Raw genomic sequence first — 25,540 nt, 5'->3', positions numbered from 1 at the left:
ATCTTTAGTCTGAATGCGCCGAATAGCCCCCGTTTGGATGAATTTATTACAAACGACGGAAATACACGCTCAGCCATTTGTTCTCCATGCGACTGTTTATATAACTCTTTTAAATTGTATTATACATAACCTTCCCAGTAAATGCACTTAACATAAAATCAATAGGGGAGATGGTGCTTAATAAAGTTTGACTCTTTAAGGGCAGCTGACACTGTTTGTTATCTGGTCAGTAAACGAACATCAAGTGAGCCTCGAGTTGACATTCGAATAAACCTGGAAGGATAACAGCCGAGCATTTATCTATCTTCAGCTATTCACGTGACAAATTCTAACTTTATGCTTTTGAAATAAATTGAGTATATTTGTTTTATTTATTTTCTTTAAGCAGTATATATTAACTAAAAGATCTGATTCGACTGCAGAATTATGAAGGCTCCCCAAATCTGCGCAATGAATGGTGAGTAACGGGTCGCTTGTTGATATCCGACGATGGGAATGGGTCAGGGTTATTGATGTTTTGGTTTGTCTTTTCAATTGTCATGAATAGAGATCATTCCGAATTTAAAAAAAGACACACGAAGAATGAAAACAACAGTCTCGGTTTGATTGTTTTCGTCAGACAGATATATGGTCCAAATGAACAGAGTCGTATAGGAAGACAATTAACTTTACTACAGAAACAGAGGTAAACATGTAGTGTCATTTGTAAGAAATATATCTGCGAGCTAATAATACAAATGCTGAAGTCTGTTTTCCAATTAGGTATGGTGTTCCAGAAAGTTAAAGACAAATCATTTGTTGCAAATACATATGAAACACTATTGTTTACAATTCATAGCAAGATCAAATGACTGTGATTACATTCATAAGCATACTATTTACATGTTATTTGACGCCCTCCCGATTGTTATTTAAATCAATAGCAAAAACATAGTCAAACAACGCCTTCTAAATTGATCTTGCTAATACTAAATTCAATAGTGATTCAGGTATGAAATTGTCCGAAACAATTTATGCGAGTATGTCCTAATAAAACCATAACAAACACACATTTTTATGGTGTACATCACTTAAAACAAAATGAACACATAAAACTGTTTCGATGTAAGTCAAAATTAAAAATAACAGATAAAAACAGAATTGCTTTGAAATAGCATATTTGTATAGCTCAGCAATTTGTTTAACTGGAACATATAAAAGGTTAGTTAGTGCAATAGCATTAAAGACTGTTTTTAATAATTAACAACCGGGGTCAAACATACCTGGTCTTATAAGTACAACGAATGATCCGTTCTCAACTAAATGTTTCAACCAACTAGTATAAGTTATGAAACCTGTTTACCATTAATGAATAACTTCTATACGTCGCAAATATTACTCATTTCCATTCATTTCAATATCAAACAACCGCGATTGCATCGACAAACATATCCAAAACATGGTCAAACATCTAGTTTCAACTTGACATTCTTGGTAATTAAAATGTCCGAATAAATTAATGCAAACCTTGCCTATTTCCTTTATTGTTTTTAAAACCTCCAGTGCATTGCCAATCACACATGAAGTTGTGTTGATTTGTTTTGACCCATGAACACCTTGCACAGACAATGTATAAACTCAAGCAATGACATATTAAAAATAAGTTAAATTACTTTATTGAAAAGGTCAATCAGTGCAAACAAATTTATCTGAATAAACGTTTTATAGAAATCGAAAGATTTTGTCGCTCCGCTCCCTTTCAAATACCGTTATTTTACCGTTTACTTGCCGGCGCAGATAAGATGCATTTGGTTTGGGCGTTATAAGCAGGATAAGTGCATTGACATCAGTCATCAGTCATCAGATAATTGCCTCACAATGAACTTAATATATAACGTATGCTTACAGTTAAATTGTGTACAAAGTTTCACCATTTATGATTTATGGCCAAACTTGTATTGTACATTTATTAAAGGGTATAATTTAACAAAAAGTTTGACCGTAGTTATATAAATTGCTGCACAAATGCATGTAATTGTAGTTTTGAATACAAACTACCTGTAATGTCCATATATTGTATTTCAGGGAATATGTGTTATGGCCACCGTTATAGGTTATGGATGCCGACAAAGTCGACGAAAAGGACGACAGGACCAAATGTAAGGCTATGACAACAGACAAAGAAACAAGAACGGCTTGAAGCCGAATAAAGAAAGTTTTTGAATAAAACATCAACGCACATAAGGCGACTAGTAAAGATATGGTAATTAAACTTATTTGAAATATCCAATTAATATTAAGAATCGGAAACGAAGGAAAGCTGAAAAAGCCAATTTGGGCAAAGAAAAAAATATAAGTGATATCATTGAACCCTACATATTTCTTTCATGTACCATAAAACATGACATTTCATTATATTTTAAGAAGTTTTGTTTAACACACACGCGCCATATATAGCTTAATGCTCTATCAAAATGATGTACTGTGTTCATTGAATGAGATTCCCGTTTGGTATTGATGAGCACTGACTGTCTTACTAACGATCACACTCATGAATGTTATGTTAATTGGACTCATAGTCGAGCAGCGGCTATTAATACTTAGTTAGTATTCACTTGTTCTCCCATTAATGTCCGTCGTTGTATTTTTCACTATTGGCCCCTTTTTTAATCGTCTCTATTTGCGTCCCATTTTTTTTTCCAGAATGTTCCCATATTATTTTTCTCGGCTAATACATCCGCAATACCTTCCTATAATAGGTCATGAGTTTACTTTTTCTTGATTCATCGATGGTTCACTCGATGGTTTGAAATAAAATCTACATACTTGTTTATCCCATGGCTCAAGATGATGTGATGATATCGCCAATAATAAATCTATGGCTTTGAACGATTGAAGAATGCCAATAATGAGACAGCCTTTTTATTTAACAGCGTTTGTGTTAATCATTTGTAGAAGCCACATTTCGTTTACACCGGTGTAAAAATCCTTTGTACCTTCGTATTAAGTAAGCCCAGTGTATACATGCGTTGCTTTTGACTAATTCAGAATGTGTCGGAACATTTTGTTGTAGTCGATATTCTTATTATTTATGAAACATCCGATGACATGTGTCCAGCGACACAAGAATTTAGAAAAAACAAAAATAATTGAGTGAATATGTGCAGAATTTCAGACCAGCTATTATCAAGCTTCCTGTTATCATTATCTGAAATGAATACAATCAATATCTACATTTAGAGCATTTAATTAGATCAACTACAGAACATGTGATGCGTGTGTGGTCTATTTGTGTCGTTATTACGATTTCGGTGTCGTTTGAGCCATTATTATGTTCCCTTTAACAGGATTTCTTTTTTAATTACAACATATACAAACAAGTAATTGTTGATACCTATGTAGCTGTCTGTGTTCGTTAGCGTTGTGTGTCCCTCGTTTTGTGTCTGCTTGGCCTCAGCCTTCCGCGTTTGAACATGGTCTTTGTTTAAAATACATTGAAAAACACGGAGACTAGTGTATGGCTGTTGGTTTCCAATGTTTAGGCGTATTATTGTCCAAGTAGTTTCCTTTGTCTTACTCTTGTTTTCAGAATATTTTATTTAAATCAATAGATACCATGAGACCTTTTCTATTATATTTTTGTTCCAACACCGGTTAAAATTTACGTCAAAACATGATACAACATGTAATGGCTATTATATTGATTCAACGACTTCAGTTAAATTTCATGGATTTTCCATTGATCAAAATGTGTCCTTTTGGTGTCTGGCAAGGTATATTATAACAAAAAATGAAATGCAAGGTAAAAACCCATTGACACAATATTTCAAGAATTACTTGCAAGTCACTCAAAATATGTTTTAGAGATTTGTGCTGAACTTATATCCCAGGTCATGAACAGAGCATTTTCCAGTTTACAGTGGTTGGCTGTTGTGAGTAGGATAAATAAAATTGCACTAATTTAATGTTTATAAAATTAATTTCTGAATTTTCTGAATTTTGTATTCTATTTTTGGGATCACTTTTCTCTCATCAGTGATATTTTTAAATTACCTAAGGTTCAGAGCTAAGGCATATGGTACAAATAATTTAATGTCGGATGGTCAGAGGTTTGCAATTACTAAGGTCAAAGTTTTAAGTATCAAATCGTTTGCTTTTAATAGATTTTAACCCTGAGAACACTTTACAACAGGATGTGAGCAATGTCCAAACAATTTCTTTCTTTAAATGCAAGGTAAAGGTGCACCTTTTAAGTTCGGTTTGATAATTTTATTTGCTGTCCTTTAAATGGTTTATTTTCAAGATATTTCAAACATTTCATGATATGTGATTCCTATAGAAAGGTACTTTAATTGTACGTGGTAGTTATGTATTTTATCAAACAAATCATAATCATACTTACTACTTAATTAAAGGCCAAACTAATTGATTTGGTTTGGGTAACATCCTTTTAAAAAACAGGTAAGGTAGGTAGGCTTTTTATTATTTATTTTTATTAGGCTTTATATAAGAACATTATTATATATCTTTTTCACCAACTGACTATCAAAACGGTAGTGTCAGCGCCTTTTTCGTAGGTAGGGTCGGGTAACTCGAACGAAATGTATTTTGTTTTAGGCCTTATCTAAATTAGTTTAAACATATTTTATTCATCAACGTATACACACATATTATAAAGACAAACAGAAAACACATCCACAATTTAGAAAAGGATAAGAACGAAAGATAAATATATCTTAAAAAGTTCTTCTCCAAACTTTTGCAGAAGTACATATTTAATGACGGACATTTGTACAGCTTACAATGTAGATGACACAATGATATTGATATTGTTGGATTAGATCAGATTGTGTTTAATGTGATTTGGCTTCATTTAATTTTATTAAATATTTAAAGATATTTTACATACGATGTACACAGACAAGATAGTAGTTAAAAGTTAAACATTTTGTGTGATTAACAAAGCTATAGTAGGCTTAGTTTATTTTCTCTTTTCAAATACAAAAGTCGTTAATATTGTTTGAGAGCAGAATAGATTAGTAAAGAGGATAAGAATGAAGAAAGAGTGTAGAGTGGTTCGTTTAGATGAACAACTTCCAGTGCCTTTTCTTCACTGAGCTCTGATTGGTAGTATTAAATAACATGTATACAGAAAGGAGATAATCCTGGAAGGGATTAATATAAGGTAGTATGTGACTGTCACTGGCTATCAAATCTTTTTGTCATTTAAATAAAGAGGTGAACTGCATCGAACAGTGTCTTATTTTGTTCTTCTGTGAGGGCAGTGTCACCTTATAGTAAATTGCTAAGCGTTGCGTTAGTCAAAGCCTCCATAGAGTTGAGAGGAAGTCTCCTTTGTTCAGTATAAAGGGGACAGATAAGAAGATAATGATATGTTGTTTCCTGAACTTCACATGCACAAAGGGATGAGGGCACAATATTTTTAACAAAAAGGTGATGGTTCAGTGAACTGCATTCGTTCCGTAAGCGAGTGTGAATGACCTGTAATCGACGTTTCCCATAATAAAACAGAGTATTTGGTTTGGAATTATCTAAATTGATCTCTGACATACTGATTATTTTATTTACTTAATTAGTCGCTTCATTTACTCTTCTAATCAAGTATACACATTTTTCACCATTTTAGCGATTTATTTTTTATATATTTATGTTAAACAATGAATTCCCTTGATAATTTAATTCATTGTTTGAAAGTCTTCCTATGTCAAACAAAACTATATTTTCAGGACCACAATGGTAATTAGAGTTTTAATTACACTGTTTTGTGTGATATCCTTCACGTATAATGTTAGTTGACGTGATATTATGAGTTCATACATTGTACCATGATTGTATGTCTTAAGTTTTTATTTCAATATAAATTGTGAAATAAATATATCTTTATCTAATTGTTAAGTATACACAATTTAATATCCATGTTGGTTGGTCTGTCTTTTGTTGATGTTCTATTTCGCCTTTGGCTTGTTAAAAATGTACTATTATAATACTATTGTTTAGCATACATTAAACACAAAAGGATCAGAGGCACAGTTGTTTCCTTGGTCGGAATTGCAGGGAGGAGCCCTAGCATTTAACAATGACATTATTTAATGATTTAATGGCACAATGATAAAGCCTTGCATAAATTCAATGAGTGACACACGACGCCACACGACAACAGAAACAGATTCGAACGGTCAGTAAGAAAGACTTCGTTCATTGTATTATATACTCATTTTACATGCATCACAACAATACTGATTTTGATGCGAAGTATCTTAGACGCCGCGAATTAGAAACATGACTAAAAGAAAACAGATGCGGTTCACAAGCATACCAAGTTTGAGGTACCTGGACACAAACATTCTTTAGTAATGGGACAAAAAGAACCTTGTTCTCAAAATAGTTAGGCTGCTGGTCCTTTTTAACGGATTTCGTACAAGTTCGAGGTCTCTAGACTAAGCATTTTTCAATAAGTAATGGTAGACAGTAATGGCAAATTTTCAGCCTACGGTCACAACGACATTGACCTTTGACCAACCAACTTGACATTTGAACCACTGATTTTCAACTGAAGACCTTTGATTCACTGACCTCAAAATCAAAAGAGTTCATATAATTGCCATGGCCGACTCAACTACAAAATTTAAGGTTCCTGGACCTAATCGTTCGTAATTGAGTGACAGGAAACGGATTTTCAGCGGAGGGTATTCTTATGGTCACCGCGACATTGACATTTTACCAACTGACCTCAAACTCAGAACGATATATCTGCTGGTCACGAACAAACTGCTTACTAAGTTAGAGGACCCTGAGTCCAATCGTTTCTCAGATATTGATCGGAAATCAGGGGGGCGGACCTGTCGGGAAAACGATCAGATTTCTGTTTGTCAGCAATTGGGCCATAAACATTCTAAGTGCTGAATCAACAATTATCAACTGAAGGTTAATGTTTTTAGTTATAAGTTAAGTCAGACACAAGCTTCGGATGAATAAAGGAACATATATACTCTTCCAGTTTATAAGGGATATGTTAATAAAAACAGGAGCATATAAAAGAAGAGAACCTATTAAAGTAATTATTTATTACAAGTTCAATGGTATTTATTATCAAAAACGAGCATTTCTGATACTTAAAAAACATTCAAATGATTGTATACTCAACCATAAGCAAGAATACAATGGTCTGAATAAACCAACTGTATTGATAAGGAAATTAGAAGTACAACAAGCTTCGTTTGGAAAATCGTGATATGTTAAATTTCGAACTTCAACGATGGCGTAAACAAATATTCCATATAAACGATTTCTTCGGGCAAAACACAGTCAATATCATGACTGAAATCTGAAACAGATCTAAAATCATAAGACTCGAACTTAAAAAAGCCCAAAGTGCTATAATGCAATTGCCTTACATTGCATTCCATTATAAGGTGCAGCCTTGATTGGAAATGCCAAAAATACCTCCTACGATGGTGTGTTTTCTTTGTTTGTTCTTTCTTTTTAGCAGTTAAATTATGGCTGAAAATGACGATTCCTCAAGGTTACTGGGCAAAAAGCACCCATGTTAAAACTACTCCAAGTAGCAACGCCCATATATACATACATGTGTCTAAATATTAGGTTTGTTAAATAAAATTAATTCCGTGATTTGAGCAGAGTTTTTCTTATATTTGAATAAACCTATCAACAACAAATTTTACCTTTTATATTATACATTTAACAATGAACTTCTACTGTATTTGTATATATTCAATTTCTATTCAAAGATTGGATGCGTGCGGCAGGTAGTCCAGAAGCAAGTGGTACTCGTCTTCTACAAACTTGTATCCTATCTTCGAGCGTAATGGAAAAGAACTGACTGTCTTTCTAAGGATCACGCATATGTTACTTTAACAACACTCATTAATAAATACAGAGGTTTTCAGTCTTAATTTGCTATTCACTTGTTATCCCCCGTGTATATTATTGCCAGAAATACGATTGTATCTACAACAAATACAACCAGAAAGAGAAAGAAGAGCCAGGGGTCCAAAGCAACACTGATCTCTTTCCATGTTGTTTTCGGTGCCATATCGGTGTCCTCTAGATGTTCCTCGTCACGTTTCCTGAATTCTTCAGCATTTTCCGTATTGTGATCATGTTTATTTAATATAAATCCTGCACTGTGAACAATATATGGACGATTGCCGGAGTTACCAGTGAAAGTCCGATTGTTGACTTTGTCATCCCCCTTGTCCTCTTCCCTGGCTTGATTTAAACCTCCAATGATATCCCTGTTGTGTTGTCGGTGTATGTACCTGTCACTCTTGGCGTTTTTCTTTGACTGTCGGCATTTGCATCTGATAAGTTTTGCAAATATTCTCCAGAATGTGCCCACTTCATTTTCCTCATCTGCGTAATACAGCCGCAGGTTAAGTATCGTAAAGATTGTTATTGTGGCACTGACAACTAGAACGGATAGTAGGTAGAAACTGTAGTACGACATGGGCTCGGCGTTTTTCGGCAATGAATCTCCAACAAGAGTCAGAAACACAGCGATCGCTAACAACACGGTCAAGCAATACGATATGCGTTCACCAGTCTCCGTTGGAATGAGGAATACAAAAATGTTTAAGACTGACAGGAACATCAGTGGTAGTATAACATTGACAATGACGAACATTGGTTTTCTTCGGATGGTGATTTTAAAGACGACACTTAAACCATCTGCCTCCGCCTTTGTATCGACAAGGTCCCATGACCCACTCGGAAGATAATACGTCTGGAATACAACCTTATAATAGGGCAACAGTTTAATTTTGCCTGGCCCATAACTTGATGGCATGAAATGAAAACTACACACTTGTTCATCCCAGGGGTAATAGGTGACGTCAAACGCACACGATGAGGTAAAAATATCAGCAATTATGTAAAGCATGAATCCGTTGCTTTGAGCCTGTACAGAATGCCAGTCCTGAGACAGCTTATCTATTTCCTTAACGGCGTTTACGTTCATCAATTGTGGAACCCATATTTCGTTCACCCCGATATAGAAGTCCTTTAAATCACCGTATTCAGAGGGATTCCAAGTAAAAAGCTCATCCCTCCAATACAAATACAACAGACCGGTGTATGATATCTTTTCTTCGACTTCATTGAATTCCTGGATTGATACCAAATCAAGCCCAGTGTATATATTAATTGCGTTTGACTGATTCAGGATGGGTCGAAACATTTTGTTGTAGTCGAGTTTCTTACTATTGACTAAACGTTGAACATCCGACAGCATGTGTCCAGCGACAAAAGAGTTTTGGAAAACACAAATTATGGTTGTAAATATGAACAGACTATTAAGGCCAGCCATTTCCGGGTTTTCTGTCCTTATTATCTGAAATAAATATAAACAATTATTACAGCAAATGCATTAAATAATGCTACGACTGCATGTCTTTTCAGTTAATGCCCCAGATTTACAAGTGTTTAATGAGCTTAACACCGTCTTGTTTGTATTTCGAATTACGAAATGATTTCTATACGGGGTATTATTTATTTGTCGACACTTAACGATCTTATGGTAAATAAAATTTATTGTCGGAGCTTTCAACAGTAGGTTATTTGCTATAGCTAGTCATTTATATGTAATATAATATTTCCTGTTAAGATAGGAATTTGAGTGTACGAGATATTTCTAGACTGCAATTTTTTTGGTTAAGATTTTTATTGGATTATTTTTGTTTCTCTACGCTGTCTTTCGTTCTTAATTTCCGACCTTTATATAAATACTATTAATACTCGTTGATCGATGTTTGGGGCGAGTGTTCGGTAATGTGTACATAAAGTAATGAACTAAGTCAAACCCTCGGTAAGCTTGTGTTCAACCTACCGCTCTAATGCGGCTATCACATCATTCATTGTTAAGACCTTCGTGATTCATGCCTGGTTTGTTTCCGTGCTTTGTACGTATGTGTGTTTAATGTCGTTTGAGCTATTATATTCTGCTTCTAAACAGTGCTCACATAACTATAAAGTATATTCATAAACCTTTTAATGTAAGAAAAAAATGCTGTAATGTTGAACAATTCTGATATAACCTTGAATTTTGTTTGTAGTGTTTCATAACACCTGTGATTTATCGATGCATCGTTGATAAAGGTTTTCCTTAACGTTCGTTATTTGTTTGTGTTCTTTGTACCTTTGTGTCTCTGTATCTTAAGGCCATTTCTTTGTGAAAAGCATACACATAAAATTTGTCAACGTTGACAAAGTTTGCTGAAATGTAAAGCATTTCCAATTCCATGAATTCTGTTTGTAGCGTTTTATACTATCCTTTTACATATCGAGGCATATGTTGTTCGGCGGCAATGGCCTTGTCTAGTTATCCGGAATTGTTTTCTACAATCGATTCAAAAGTAAGAGTTTCGTACTCATTTTATTTTTTAAACTGAGATTCTTTAAATTTATTTCATTTTTTATTCTTCTTATATTTGATAACTACAATGTTGCACCTTGGCTATCTTTAATGGGTCCTATCTCTGTCAGTGATATTGAAAAAGTATATGGAAAGTTTCACTGAACTTTATGATTGTGTTCTCAGACGCTATGGTTGTTTAACTTTATGATATAGCTTTGGGATCAGTTTGGACAAACCCTTCACTTCTGTTGAATTTTAAAACACGTGTGTATACAAACAAAAATGAATTCGATTGAAGCAATCATACATTAACCTTAAAAGAATTTTAAACTTTTTCTTGTTCCATGCATTGCAGAAATGCGCGAGCCGAGATAATTTACGTAATTTACTTTCTTTTAAATGATGACTTCTCACTTGGTTAGATAACTTCATATGTTATATGTTCATGCCGTCATTTCTTGTTTATGTACAAAACGTATAGAATGCTTTAAGATAGGTTTTCTTGTAATCATATAAAATATCATATTGTCCGGTTTTTATTATGGCTTAATTGAACAATTAATTACTTTATTAAATAGGATCTAATTATAAAAAAGAAAAGAAAAATAAACGTTTGATTTGGTGAAATACCAACAATTACGCCATGATTGTTTCCAATCAAATTGTTAATAACGTGCGGAGTGATATTGCTATATTACATGTCTGTAATACTATATTAATATCATATGGCAGCATGTGTGACATTGATATTGTCAACACGAGAGCAGAATGTCACCCGAGGCGATAGCCGATAATCTTCTTATACCGAACAAAATAAAGTACATAAAAAAGTTTAAAAATGTTTTTAATTCATTTAATCAAACAAGTTTAACAAGGTAAACAAAATATAACATATACAAATAATTATATCTAGAACAAAAGTCCACTGTTTACTTGCTGACAGTTCCTATCGTCTGAGATTTTGTGTACACATTGAATAGTGACGTCACTGCTGTATTTGTATAAGGGAGGTAATCACGTCATTATTTAGCTAAAATATTGAAACAGCTATTTGCCATTATATGACATTCAAAATATCACTGCGGTCACATGACCCGACAATGAATTTTCGCTTGGTCACGTGTCAAACAGATTGAAATGGTTAATGGGATTTTACCATTGTAGACAAAAGTGAGGTATAATAAAGAAAAATACTTTATGGTTATATTAGATAAATCTGATACTGTAAATATTTAAAATATTTAGAATCATATTATTATGGTCGATTAATGAAGAATTCGTCTTTCTTAATGTAATGTCTATTTGCTCTTTCCATGGAAGTATTCAAATGTCCATGCACATTGTTCTTGCTTGAAATGTTTGACTGCATTATCACAAAGCGTTTTTAATTGAATAAAAAACCCATAACGCTTTTACTTTATTAAGATTATTATTTAAGGAATGAATTGCGGAATTTATGTCATTATCGGAGTATGAGCGCAATTTGGTTAAAGTGTGTGTTGTCCGATACTTTGACCAGCCAAATTGCGTTCATATAATACATCCCGCAATTCATTACTTATATTTACACCAATATTTCATTACTTCATTCAAGAATTATTAAAAAAATACTTCATTTCATTTAAGAAAACCTTGCAGTAAACCTTTCTCACCCAGTTTGTAGATAGAAGGACCCGACCGTAACCGGAGACATTTTATCAAATGACGTCACAAGAACGCGGAAAAAGAACAATTACTTGAAATCACCTTTAAACGTAAACTTGAAACACTCATGGCAACATTAAATTTAAAACATCATAAATTAACACTTTCTAAAATATTTATTTATTTTTACGGGACCTGCTAAAACAATAACAAGATAAACAATTTCCATGTACATTGTTTTGCAATTATTTGCGATCCGAGCATATCCGAAGATGTTGCGTTCATCGAATAATAACCGCAATTGCCGAAAGGCAGTTCATTTAAGGAATGGAAGTTGAGGTGTAAATATTTATAAACCATATATATTTTTACTTCAATATAAGTATATAACGTGATGTTGTATATTATGTGAAGTATGTTGAAAAACCATATTCTCTTATAACTCATACATTTAGTGGCAAAACATTTTACTGCATTTTTATCTTTAGAAATGTTGTGATGAATAAGACTTATTATTCAAGTGATAAAAAATATTTGATCGTATAAATAGATATATGAATTTAAATATATATATATATATATATATATATTAAATATGTATCAAATATTCACCCAATATAAAACAGTTATTCTTACCCTTGATAAACTATGAGAACTCGCAAATCAACTTTTCAACTTTTGCCGGCAAATTTTAATTAACACCATTAAAACTCCATACTACTTGATTAAAAATGAGAAGTACCTAAATGAGACACAGTCAGCGTTAGATTTACTACTGTAAGAAGAGTCACTACGGAAAAATGTTAAGCACAGCTGCGATTCCAGTGTTAAATATCGACGACTCAATTGTTATTGTGCAATTTTGTCGATAAATCCATCCCTGTTTACAGATTGTTATCATGAAATCATAGCTTTGAGGGAATAGACACCACATGATACCATTGCAAGAAAATTTTCAAAAACTTACATAAATTTAATATCCTTGAGTACGACGCATCGAATTTTACTGATGTATCACATCGCTTCACTATACATGTGTTTTAGCAGGTTTTGCGTGTTGTTAGAATCGACATGAACTGGGGTTGTCTACCATGTTAGTACCAATAAATTTAAAAAAAGGGTCGCTTTATGTATCTGTACTAATCACGTGACTTTCACATGCTATATAAACACACTTTAAACTGGGGAACTATTATGCGTTATTTTTAAACGGGTAAACTCAGCGACACAACTGTCTTTTAATCATGTAAAGTGATGTAATATCGGCCTCACAATTCTAGGCTTGTTTTGAGGAAATAATGTATTTGCCGATTTTGGGACCATCTCGTGTCTAGTCCCTTTAAGAGCTAAAATACAGTAAACACAATATGAATAGAGGTGATAAACGATGAGCACAATTAATATGCGAGGAAGGTTTCTGCATTTTTGAGGTTAGGGTTGTCTGTTCATTTTAATTGAATACATCATGCCAGAGAGATCCCTCGGAAGAACTTCAAGCGACTCATAGAATGTTATGTTGGCAAGATGTTTTAAAAAGGCGCATACAATAGGTTGATTAAAAAATAGTATATTTTTTTAATTTTAAGCATTAGTATGTTTCACTCATTTTACTATTATGATAGACAAAACAAGGCATATGATTTATGTAGAGATAAAAATATAAGCCCTTATAAATGGTCTCTTGGAATAAATAGCTACGTAGCCACACTATTCCAAGTTACATTGCGCCAAAGCATTCTTAATATTGTTTTATCTGTTCCTAAGTCATATGCATTTTTGTCATAAAAGTCAAATTAGTTAAATACGATAATGCATTTAAAACATGGAATCAACCTTAGTGTACGCCTTTAAAACTTTGTTAAATTTAGTGAGTAATTTATCCTACTTTTATAACCAATCGACAACAGCAACTGGCAGATCCTCATTTTTGAAATTCTTTATTAATCCAAACTATTTTAAGTTTTAATAATAATAAAGAATATAACTGTCATTAAAACATTTGATTATATTATTATTGTAAGATGCATTTTGATTATATTTTAAACGAAGCAAGTTTAATTTCTATTCTGACCATATGAAACGATATCGCGTTCCGATAACATTGTATGACGAACAACTCTTTACATAAGTTGCAATTTAATAAAATAGTAACGGCTAGGGCTACTCTGTATATGCCCTCTATGATCGGATTAAACAGCAGTTTGAATCACTTCATGTTCATGTATACGTCCAATATTGTCGTGATATTTATATAAACAACGTTTTCACTGTCACATTGTTATCTCCTAAGATACATCTTAAACAACTCAAAACAAAACAAACAAGGATAGCTAAGTATTTTAAACAATCAGACTAGCCTTAAACTTGTTCACGGTAACTGTAAAAAATCAGTTATTTCTTATTGGAGTTTGGTTAAGAAATTTTAAAATGGAATTAATTAATCCTTTATGACGAGAATATATATAACTTCCCTGTGGACTATATATACGACACCACATGGCATTGACGTGTTCTTTTAAACAGTAACTTGGTTAAGTCGTATTTGTTTTGCTGACTGTCCCAAGACGGAGAAACCAACATTATTTGCTAAATATAATTGATTCACGTGCGTTATGTATTTCTTCGATAAACGTTGTTTGTCTCTCGTTTAGTGACCATTAGACATTAGCCTTCTGCGTTTAAAGAAGGCCTTTGCAGGGGCGGACCTATGATTTGACGTTAAACGGGGACGTTACCTAGGGGCATAACATTTTGACTCCTCCCTCAGAACCTAAATTTGGACGTTTTAATGGGAGTGCAATCAAACTGTAGCGCGCGCTGGCCTGGGATACAAATTCAACGACGTCATTGCAGAAATGACATAACGTTCGCATACAATTTGGCGCGCTTTACTGAAGAACTACAACATACTGTCATTTTAAATCCTTTTCTACATGTTATAAAATAATCAATGTAAGATCGCAATGTATTTCAACTCGTGAACACGAAAAGCAAATATTTCTCTCGGCTGTGTCACTCGTGAAATAAAGCTTTAAATGTTTACTCGTTTACTATAAATTACGACCACTGAAACAAACAAGTATCCACTATATTATGTCAATCTTAGTTTTTGTTTATAATCACAAACTACATTTTAAATGTTATTGTTTCTTGACATGAGTGAAATTATACTCTGGGTAAGTTTGTTCACTTTTCTAGGTAACTACATGGAAATACATTTAACTTAATAAATGCTAATGACAATGCTAATTGTTTATTGTATATTCATTTGTTTGGTGCTGTTCATGTTTATAAAAAAAAACTACCAAATACCCAAATCACACATACACAGTCACTACACAGTCTGAGCTCCAGTGAAGTCTCTATCAGGCAAAAACTTTTCCTTAATTATTGATGTACAATGTGCGTGTTGTCTGGTCTGTCTTTGTTGAATGTCTGTTTGGCCTTTGGCTTATGATCCACGCGGATTGTTTTTCTTGATAAAAGACCGTCTTTATTTTTATTTTATTTAAACAATTTAATTACGAAAAAGGGGTATAGGGAGTCAGTGAAATAATTAAAAGTTGAAGGTGAAATTTTAGTACAACAAACTTAAACACATAATGACATCGTATACCCATTAAAAATGATGTATAGGAAAGTTAATGACTTCCCTCCATTAGTCGTATATTTTTATGCAAAAATATTCATTTCTATTCGTTGTCAGAGGAAATGGCGGCGATTATATTGGTAAACATAATATTTACATATGAATTGATTCCCGCTCGATTGCAATTATAATTTAAAGCAAAACATCGCGTTTTAAATTGACATTTTTGCTAACTATGTTTCAAAAGTGGTTCACTTGAAACGTATTATTTAGAAACGAAATGAACTTCCAAAGAAAACGATTAAAAACTGATTTATCCGTTATTTTTCAAAAAGCCAGTGTTTATCAAATCACACGTATAATTGATTGTCGCATTCATAAGCACCTAGCAAATACAAAGACGTATTCGAACACAAATGGTATATTTCATAAGGTTAGCCATCTGTTTATCATAACGGAAACATTTAAGAGATCAGTCATTGAATTAAAACAAATGAGTTAAAACCATGTAAATCATATTGACGAAAGCTAGCGTCTTTGTCTGCCTCCAAAACACCGACACTTTACCATGAACGTTGCGGTACAGCGCATAGTAGAGTCATGTTGTGTCGTTGTGTGCAACAATATGGCGTTGATATAAGTGCCAGTGATTGTTGTCCCATACTGCAATATGGCGTTGATATAAGTGCCAGTGATTGTTGTCCCATACTGCAATATGGCGTTGATATAAGTCCCAGTGATTGTTGTCCCATACTGCAATATGGCGTTGGTATAAGTGCCAGTGATTGTTGTCCCATACTGCAATATGGCGTTGGTATAAGTCCCAGTGATTGTTGTCCCATACTGCAATATGGCTTTGATATAAGTGCCAGTGATTGTTGTCCCATACTGCAATATGGCGTTGATATAAGTGCCAGTGATTGTTGTCCCATACTGCAATATGGCGTTGATATAAGTCCCAGTGATTGTTGTCCCATACTGCAATATGGCGTTGATATAAGTGCCAGTGATTGTTGTCCCATACTGCAATATGGCGTTGATATAAGTGCCAGTGATTGTTGTCCCATACTGCAATATGGCGTTGATATAAGTGCCAGTGATTGTTGTCCCATACTGCAATATGGCGTTGATATAAGTGCCAGTGATTGTTGTCCCATACTGCAATATGGCGTTGATATAAGTCCCAGTGATTGTTGTCCCATACTGTAATATGGCGTTGATATAAGTGCCAGTGATTGTTGTCCCATACTGCAATATGGCGTTGATATAAGTGCCAGTGATTGATGTCCCATACTGCAATATGGCGTTGATATAAGTGCCAGTGATTGTTGTCCCATACTGTAATATGGCGTTGATATAAGTGCCAGTGATTGTTGTCCCATACTGTAATATGGCGTTGATATAAGTGCCAGTGATTGTTGTCCCATACTGTAATATGGCGTTGATATAAGTGCCAGTGATTGTTGTCCCATACTGTACGACCTACATTTGATAGTACCCATTTAAGGAATGAATTGCGGGATTGATGTCATTATATCCCCGATAATGACATAAATCCTGCAATTCATTACTTATATTGACACCAATAGTTCATTATTTCATTCAAGAATTGTTAAAAAATACTCCATTTCATTTAAGAAAACCTTACAGTAATTATTGTATTTTATGTATATATGAGGAGTGGACATCGTTATATTGTTATAGACGCCCGCGACTTCGACACCAACTTTTATATAAGACTATGACAAAAGGTGACAAAGCAAGAGCAACACAAAATTTGTAACACTTATACATGGTTATCAAACTTATAAAAAATACTATCACTTTATTTAGAATCGAATGATAAAAGTAAGAGCGCAGAAAAAGTGGAACTCGGTCAAAGATTGGCAATTAAAGTGTCGAAACATTGATTTCTTTATTGAGATAAATCGTAATTTCTAATGACATACCATAACAAGTTATATGAGGTGTTATTTTATAGACACGCAATACAGAAAGCTTAAACACTCGGAAAGAAATACCGTGGTAAATGAATGTAATTTCCGCCTAATGCTGAGAAGTACTGGTTATCTTGCTAACGAAAACAAGCGTGCAATGTTCACTTGTTTTCACCCATGTATATAATTGCCAGGAATACAACTGTATCTACAACAAATACAATCAAAAATAATAAGAATAGCAAGGTGTCCAATGCTACACTGATATTTTTCCAGGTTGTTTTGGGTTCAATCCCGGGATTCTCCAGATGTTCCTCATGGCGCATCCTGAAAACATTAGCATTGTCCGTATTGTGTTCTGGATTGTATAATACATAACCTGCACTGTGAACAATATATGGACGATTGCCGGAGTCTCCAGTGTAACTCCTATTGTGGATCTTAGCCTCACCGTTGATTTCCTTCATTATTGGATTACCACCTCCAGTAATGTTCCCGTTGTAAAGTCGTTGTCTGTACTTATCACTATTTGCGTTTTTCTTTGACCTTTGGAAATTGCATCCCATTATTTTTGCGACATTTTTCCAGAAAGTGCCCACTTCCTTTTCGTCATCTGTGTAATACATCCGCAGGTTTAGTATCGTCAAAACTGTTATTGTAGCACTAATAACAAGAACAGATAGTAAGTAGAAACTGTAGTACGACATTGGCTCGGCGTTTTTCGGCAATGAATCCCCAACAAGAGTCAGAAACACAGCGATCGCTAACAACACGGTCAAGCAATACGATATGCGTTCTCCACTCTCCGTTGGAATGAGAAATACAAATATGTTTAAGACGGACATGAACATCAGCGGTAATATAACATTGACAATGACGAACTTTGGTTTTCGTCGGATGGTGATGTGAAAGGCGACCATAAAACCATCTGGGGTTGCTTCCGCCTTTGTGTCTACCAGGTCCCATGACCCACTTGGGAAATAATACGACTGCAATACCGTCTCAGAATAGGACATGAGTTTAATTTTGCTTGGTTCATAACTCGATGGCATGAAATAAAAACTGCATACTTGTTTATCCCAGGGATAATATGTGACGTCAAACGCACATGATGATGTGAAAATATCAGCAATAATGTATATCATGGTTCCATTGCTTTGAGCTCGTACTGAATGCCACTCCTCAGAAAGCCTATCTATTTCTTCAACAGCGTTTGTGTTCATCATTTGCGGAATCCATACTTCGTTTACACCGATATAAAAATCTTCCAGATCACCATAGTTAGAAGCATTCCAAGTGAAAATCTCATCCATCCAAACCAAATACAACAGACCTGTGTAAGATATCTTTTCCTCGACTTCATTGAACTCTTGGATTGATACCAAATCAAGCCCAGTGTAGATATAAATTGCTTCAGACTGATTCAGGATGGGTCGAAACATTTTGTTGTAGTCCAATGTTTTATCCTTCAGTAAACGTTTGACATCCGACAACATGTATCCAGTGACATAATAGTTTATAAAAACACAACTCATGAAAGTTAAGATGTACAAACTCCTTGGGTATGCCATTTCCGTTTGATCGATGTCTGAAATAAAATTTGAGTTTGTCAAAATAATGATTATTTATATGAACCTCTGAAACCTTAGCCTGACGGTACATTTAATTATGTCTGAGATAGCAATTAGCTTTTATAGCTGTTTGTAATTGTACTGATGAATTATAAATGATAATAAAACATACCATATTATGTATGTGCTAAACATAATATTACAGATTATATTGTCTTCCCATACTTAAAGCTGCACTCTCACAGCTTGAACGTTTGGACAACTTTTTTTTATTTTTCATCTTGGAACTAGCCATTATTTGCGAATATCCATGGAAACCAGTTAAATGAGACTGCTGACAAAACATTAGATCGCAGATTTTTATATTTAAGCCATAAAATTGATGTTTTATGTATTTTTCTTAAACCGTTAGTTTAGGCCATAAAGCATTCATTTTCGAACGGAAATATGAAAATCTACGATCTGATATCTTGTCAGCAATGTTTTATCACTGGTTTGCAGATATATACGCAATTTTTTTCTCTTTCCAAGACAAAAAAATAAAAAAAGTTGTAAATACGGTAAACCTGTGAGAGTGCAGCTTTAAATAGTGTTTCATAATTATTATGCAAAAGAAACAAAAAAACAATAATGCCAGTCATGATAAATAAAAGAACAGAAAGAAACATAAATTTATTTCAGTTCAAACATTCAAGATGATTAAATACAATGAAATAGATAAAAATGGTGCTTGATTAATGGTAAGAAATAATTCATGTTCATATACGCATGGCGATCGGCGAATCAATACATGAGACAAATATTATTTAGTATTTAAGAACACAGTATTGTTATGAATATATTAATTTGATTCTAAAGAAAATAAACTTAATTTAGACCTTGACATGTCAATAGTTATAACGTTTTCAGAGACATTCACACGATGAATTTCCATCTAGAAAAAAACAGATTTATTTAATTTCAATCTAAAAAGTTACTAAATGTACACTTCAACAGAATATTAAATTATCCTTACCCTTCAAAACCTAAATTACTCAGTTATCCATATAACCCATTTTACAGTAGATATCTGTTAAAAGTGGAGAATATTATCACAGTCCATTGTATATACAGTAGCAAAAATAGTAAGACACGATATTGTTGATGTTCACGACTTAAAAAGCTCAGCAGTGGAGCGCTCTGAATAAACCTCAGAAGGTATGAAGCGTTGCGGATTATCCTTTGATGAACACAATGGGCGAATGTAGTTTTGTGCGATTTCATTAAACATTCATCTGTACTAGACCCCTTGTTGCCAGGCCAAGCGTAATCTAATGAACGTTTGCAAATATCTATTAATATTCATTTCAAGAATATAAACCTCAATCAGTAATCACACTGATTTCATTTACTAGATGCAATATTCATAAAATAAAGGAATATTCATTTTTTATGAGTCCTTTAAGGGTGACCAAAATTGTCTTTGTCTTGATACTTAAGAGTTTATGATAATATTTTTCGCTGTCACATTGTTTCTCTCCTAAGATACATCTAAAACAAAACAAAACAAAACAAAACAAGGATGGCTATATATTTTAAACTATCAGACTAAGCAATTTAATATGCCTTTATTTTGGAACTAAATGACATTAAACATCTTCTTCTTCGTTAACGGCTAACCGTCATATATGACTATTATGCTCATGCGTGATGGGTTAAAAATAGAGTAAGAATGTCAAGTCACCCAAGCTACTCAATCTACCCAGAAGGGCTTGATATGTGATAACAAATAGTGGAATATCTAAATTAGCCTAAAAAGCAACAAATTCATATGCCGACCTAGTATGTACATAGTGAAAAGAATAAAAATGTTAGTGCTGTTAAAATATAACAATATATCTGTACTGTCTAAGGGATGTGTGGCAAATAGACATCACTGTCCTTCAAGAAATATTCAATTATTCAAAAAAGAATGTTGGAAAATGTCCCCCTTAAATCGTTTTTTTCGTAATTATTTGCCAATTATTCAATTTTTGTAACAGAAGCATGTTATGTTTCGTTTATAAACATCGTATATGAACTAAACAAATAGTTTTGTGTTTAGAATGTAAAGAAGAATGCAACCACACACTTTTTATTGATCATGGGTATTCCGAAGATACTGCGCACGAATGCAAATGAAAGAATATGCGTTCACTAAGGAAGCGCAAATAATATAAGTTAATACACCCTTTTGAGGTCGTTACCATCTGCAAAGGCCCGCAAAATGGTTTACAGCCCGAATGCGAAAATGCACACTATGAGTAACTTTTATATTAAAGAAAGCTGTTCAATGTCACGAAAATGTAAAAACATTTAGTTCAAAATAACCTCCATAACAGGTACGTGTGTGACGTCACGAGCGATGTCATTGAAAAAGTTTTACATTAAGCTCAATTAGGGCCGCAACATAGCTCGGCAGTTGCATTTTTGTTTCGTCGCCATTTTTTTCAGTGTTCAGTCGATTGGAAAGTGTTTTTTTAAGAATATTACTTGCATTATTTACACACAATAGCTATCCGTAAATCGATTAATTACCCATGTTTTCCTAATTTAACATTTGTATACAACATGTATAAGCGACTAATTTAAACAGGAAAAATGTAAAATTGTCTGGATAAATTGTACAGCATCTTCAGCATCAGAAAAAAATGTTCATTGCATACGACGTAATAGAATCATGTCCATTTAAGTCGTTTGTCCTGAATAAAACCGACAGAAATAACTAAAGTTGGGAAGAGTTTAACGTTTTAGACTTGATTTAGTGCTTTTAAAGCAAATAAAGAGTCAAAACAACTGCAAACAGTACTATCTAGTAAGTCACCGCAGCTTGCCAGGAAAAGACAACTCTGAAAAAAAAACATGTAATTTAATCTTGTTTATTTCATCTCTTGAATATTTGTATACAGCTATATATTTATGCTGAAATATGTTTTTGTGCAAAAGTGTGCATCGCGGACCCACTTTCGGTCAAAAACCAGATCGCTAAGCGTCTATTGTTACGATGCGGCCCCTGATAGCGCTTATGTAATACAAAAAGCCGGTCATTGATGGCATGTGAATTTACTGAATAATGCACGTTTTCTTCTGATAATGCCAGGGTTTTAACTTTTAAAGCACCGCGAAATAGTACCAAAAACACACATTTTATGCAACAATGTCAGATCAAGTTGGTGCGTCACGTGTGAACGCCCCTTATAGCCGGCTGGTGCAGTTTAGCGCGTATGTTATATACAATGATGTCGAGCGACCAGAAAATAAATACTAAAACTGCGTATGCCTTGTACATCAAAATTATTCAAATATATACATTTGCTCATTTTCGTTCTGATTAAGAGATTTCGCTTTTATTAAAGACTTTAAAATGCAAATAACAAATAAATCACCATCGAGTTTTACAAAGCAGATAGTGTACACAGATGGTTAAGGAAATTCATTCACGTATATATACATGGATAGTGAACCGAAAGGTTGACTAAAGAGTACATAAACTCATTGTAAGCTTACTGGAAATATTTAGATTATAAAGCCTCTTTAACAATGTTTAAGCAATATTTGAACAATTGATTAACAATGGCGAACGCTTTTAAGTGGGTACATATTGTTGTTGGGTGTTAAAACTTTCAATGAATCCCTATTGAGTAGGTAGATGTTGACAATTCATGCTGATATTTGTACATCCGTGATTACATTTAGAAGGCTTTTAGCAGCGGGTCAGACCATGTACACTGCGTTTAAAAGAAGTTGCTAATGAGGGGGGTCATACAATAACAATGAAACGGTTGAATACACACTATAAATGTCACACGAAGCACTGATTGTATTTATTTACCTGTACTATAATAAGAATAGAATGTTTGTTATTAGCTTTTATCATACTGAAATATTGATCCAATACAGTAATGCTAATTGTTCATTTAAGTAAACATTCAGCCTATAATAAGATCTGTTTTTATCAATCTAGTAGTAACACCGCAATAATCTTAAAACTGTATAAACGTCAAAAGAGGCAACGCATTATATATTGTTTATCTCAACAGACAGACAGACATTTTATTTCGACTTTAAATGTACATCGTCAACAACGCATATATTTATATTTATCAATGTCAACGTGAATGCATAGTAACAAACAATATAGTACACACGAGTATATATACAAAAAATAACAAAAAGTTATAATAAATAGGTTAAATATTGTAATATTAAAATCTATCTAAATCAGAGGATGAACAATATTAAGTTCTAACATTTATTAAAGAGGATCTTACTTTAAGAGAGTCTTTAACAAACATACATAGTTTAATAAGCTCAGTTCTATTATTTGGTTGCAGCTATTGTAAATATTTAAATACAGACGGTCTTATATAATAGCATTTCTTAATATATAGCTTTCTCATATCATTAAAAGACGGGCACACACAGACAAAATGAAATTCATCTTCAATATCGTTGGAATTACAACATAGACACTATCTTTGATTGCGTACAATATTATTTCTGGCGTATCTACCGGTCTGGATACGAAGTGGATACACAGACAGTCGTAGTCTACAAAAGAAAAATCGTAAACTTTTGGGCAGAATGTCAACGAGGTGTCCATTTATGATACTTAAAGTTCAATTTACTCAAATACGTAGCAGAAAAATGAAACTATGATTTCAATTATATTTCAATTTACGACTTAAATCAACTAAGATCTTTATTGAAACGTCCCCCCCCCCTGGTCCAACAAACGCCCCCCCCGGTCCAACAAACGCCCGCTGGGTCCAACAAACCAATTACTACAGAGTGAAATAGGTACGGTAGGCGCTGCTAGGGATCGTTGACGATCTTGGCACTTGCAATGAAAATTGTAAATACACACCAAATGCAGCTGTTTATGGTGAAACTGGTTGGATACCAGTTATAGTTGACCAGTGGAGATCTGTTTGCAATCATTGGTATAGGGCGTTCATAATATTCCGTATAAAAATTCCGTAAGTACGTTCGAAGTACGTATCTTAACTTGGTCATATGCAAATTAGCAAAGCCCGGGATCTGTAAGAATAGAAAAGTTAGTGTATATAAAGACCAGAGGACCCCCTCAAGGTCGAGCATGCTTTTCCTTTTCTCTGAAGGGATCTGTTGGTGTTTGTTTGCCGTCGCACGTTATAGGTGTTTGATTTTGAATCCAAATAGAATCAATAAGAAAATATTTAACTGGGCACTAAACAGAAAATCCAGAAATTGTAAAAACTGGTGCTATAATGAATAAAACAAACTACTGTGTTTACATTTGAATATGTATACCAGCAATCACATGTCATTCGATCGTAAAATATGCAGGATGATGTAACTAAAGCTCTGGTTGAAGCTCATATAAATCAATGGAAAACTGACTTAAATAGGGAAACCAGTATTAAGTGGATAGGGCGGAATAAGTTAAAGATCTTACAGGCTTTTTCAAACAAGCTATGAAGCTGAAACAATATTGTTCTCTTTTACTACCAATCTCACATAGGTCTGCTTTGGCCAAATTCAGATGTGGAGTTGCACCTTTATGCACCAGTCAATTGTAACCACGGCCCCTCCCAGGTCCGGGGAATAGCCAGGACTTTGACTTTCGGTCCAGCCAATCCCGGGTAAAATCCCCGCCCTGCGGGGACGAACTGATGGTTAAACCCCGGCCAAATGCCCCCGCACCCCAGAGACTATGTAAGGCCCAATTTCCGCTAAAATTGGCGCTATGACAAAACCACCGCGGTCACCCGGCCCTGCGGGGGCACCTTGAAAGTCAACGCACGGCCCTTTTCCCCGGTATACCCCCGGACCTGGGGGTGGGGGGGGGGGGGGGGGGGGGGGGTGGTGGTGGTCGTGGTTACAATTGACTGGTGCATTACGTATGGAAACTGGTAGATATGAGCCAGAGCATGAAAGCATAAAACTTGTCCACTTTGCCCTGTATATGATAGAATACGAATATCATTATGTGATCATGCTCAAAGTCTATTTGTTAATTTTAATGATAGGCCAGATATTGACAAATTTAAGTTTCTTTTTGCTCACCCAGAACCCTATATAATAAGATTACTTGCAAAGAGCTGCTGTCAAATACTTAAATGTAGAAATATTTTTTATATCATAAAAGTAATAAGTAAGTGTTACACACAACTTTAATTTTAGCCTTTTATTTCGCTCTTAGTCAATGCCTTTTAAGTTTTAGCTCATGACTTTTTATTACTAATGACATGCACTAATTGGTGAATGTATTATGATCTTAAATACTGCTGTTTTCAAGAAATTAGCAACTGTTTTATAGTTTTAGTGTTTGTAACTATGTACATGTGATTTTATGATTATATAACAGACTGGTTGCAAGTCCGTCTCTTATCATTCTTAAATAGAATGGCTGTGTACATGCAAAATG

General features: G+C 34.0%; 2 protein-coding genes across 2 annotated transcripts; both read right to left on the bottom strand.

The window, feature by feature from the left end:
* Positions 1-7,921: 7,921 nt before the first annotated feature.
* On the bottom strand, positions 7,922-9,250 carry LOC128220111 (acetylcholine receptor subunit beta-type unc-29-like). Its single transcript, XM_052928373.1, has one exon. It carries the CDS (start codon positions 9,248-9,250, stop codon positions 7,922-7,924), a length of 1,329 nt encoding a protein of 442 aa, XP_052784333.1.
* An 8,453-nt stretch (positions 9,251-17,703) lies between these two features.
* LOC128220106 (neuronal acetylcholine receptor subunit alpha-7-like) lies at positions 17,704-20,256 on the bottom strand. The gene is made up of 2 exons (XM_052928370.1): positions 20,129-20,256; positions 17,704-19,130 (listed from the first exon to the last, which is right to left on the bottom strand). Exon 2 carries the CDS (start codon positions 19,111-19,113, stop codon positions 17,704-17,706), a length of 1,410 nt encoding a protein of 469 aa, XP_052784330.1. The 5' UTR covers positions 19,114-19,130; positions 20,129-20,256.
* Positions 20,257-25,540: the final 5,284 nt, after the last annotated feature.

This window comes from Mya arenaria, chromosome 15, assembly GCF_026914265.1.
Source record: "Mya arenaria isolate MELC-2E11 chromosome 15, ASM2691426v1".
Lineage (NCBI taxonomy): Eukaryota > Metazoa > Mollusca > Bivalvia > Myida > Myidae > Mya > Mya arenaria.
The sequence above is the reverse complement of the archived record's forward strand: the minus strand, read 5'-3'. Positions and strand labels throughout refer to the sequence as shown.

Excerpts from the sequence above, each read along its gene's own strand:
- LOC128220111 (XM_052928373.1), bottom strand. The coding sequence starts at position 9,250 with ATGCTGTCGGATGTTCAACGTTTAGTCAATAGTAAGAAACTCGACTAC.
- LOC128220106 (XM_052928370.1), bottom strand. The coding sequence starts at position 19,113 with ATGGCATACCCAAGGAGTTTGTACATCTTAACTTTCATGAGTTGTGTT.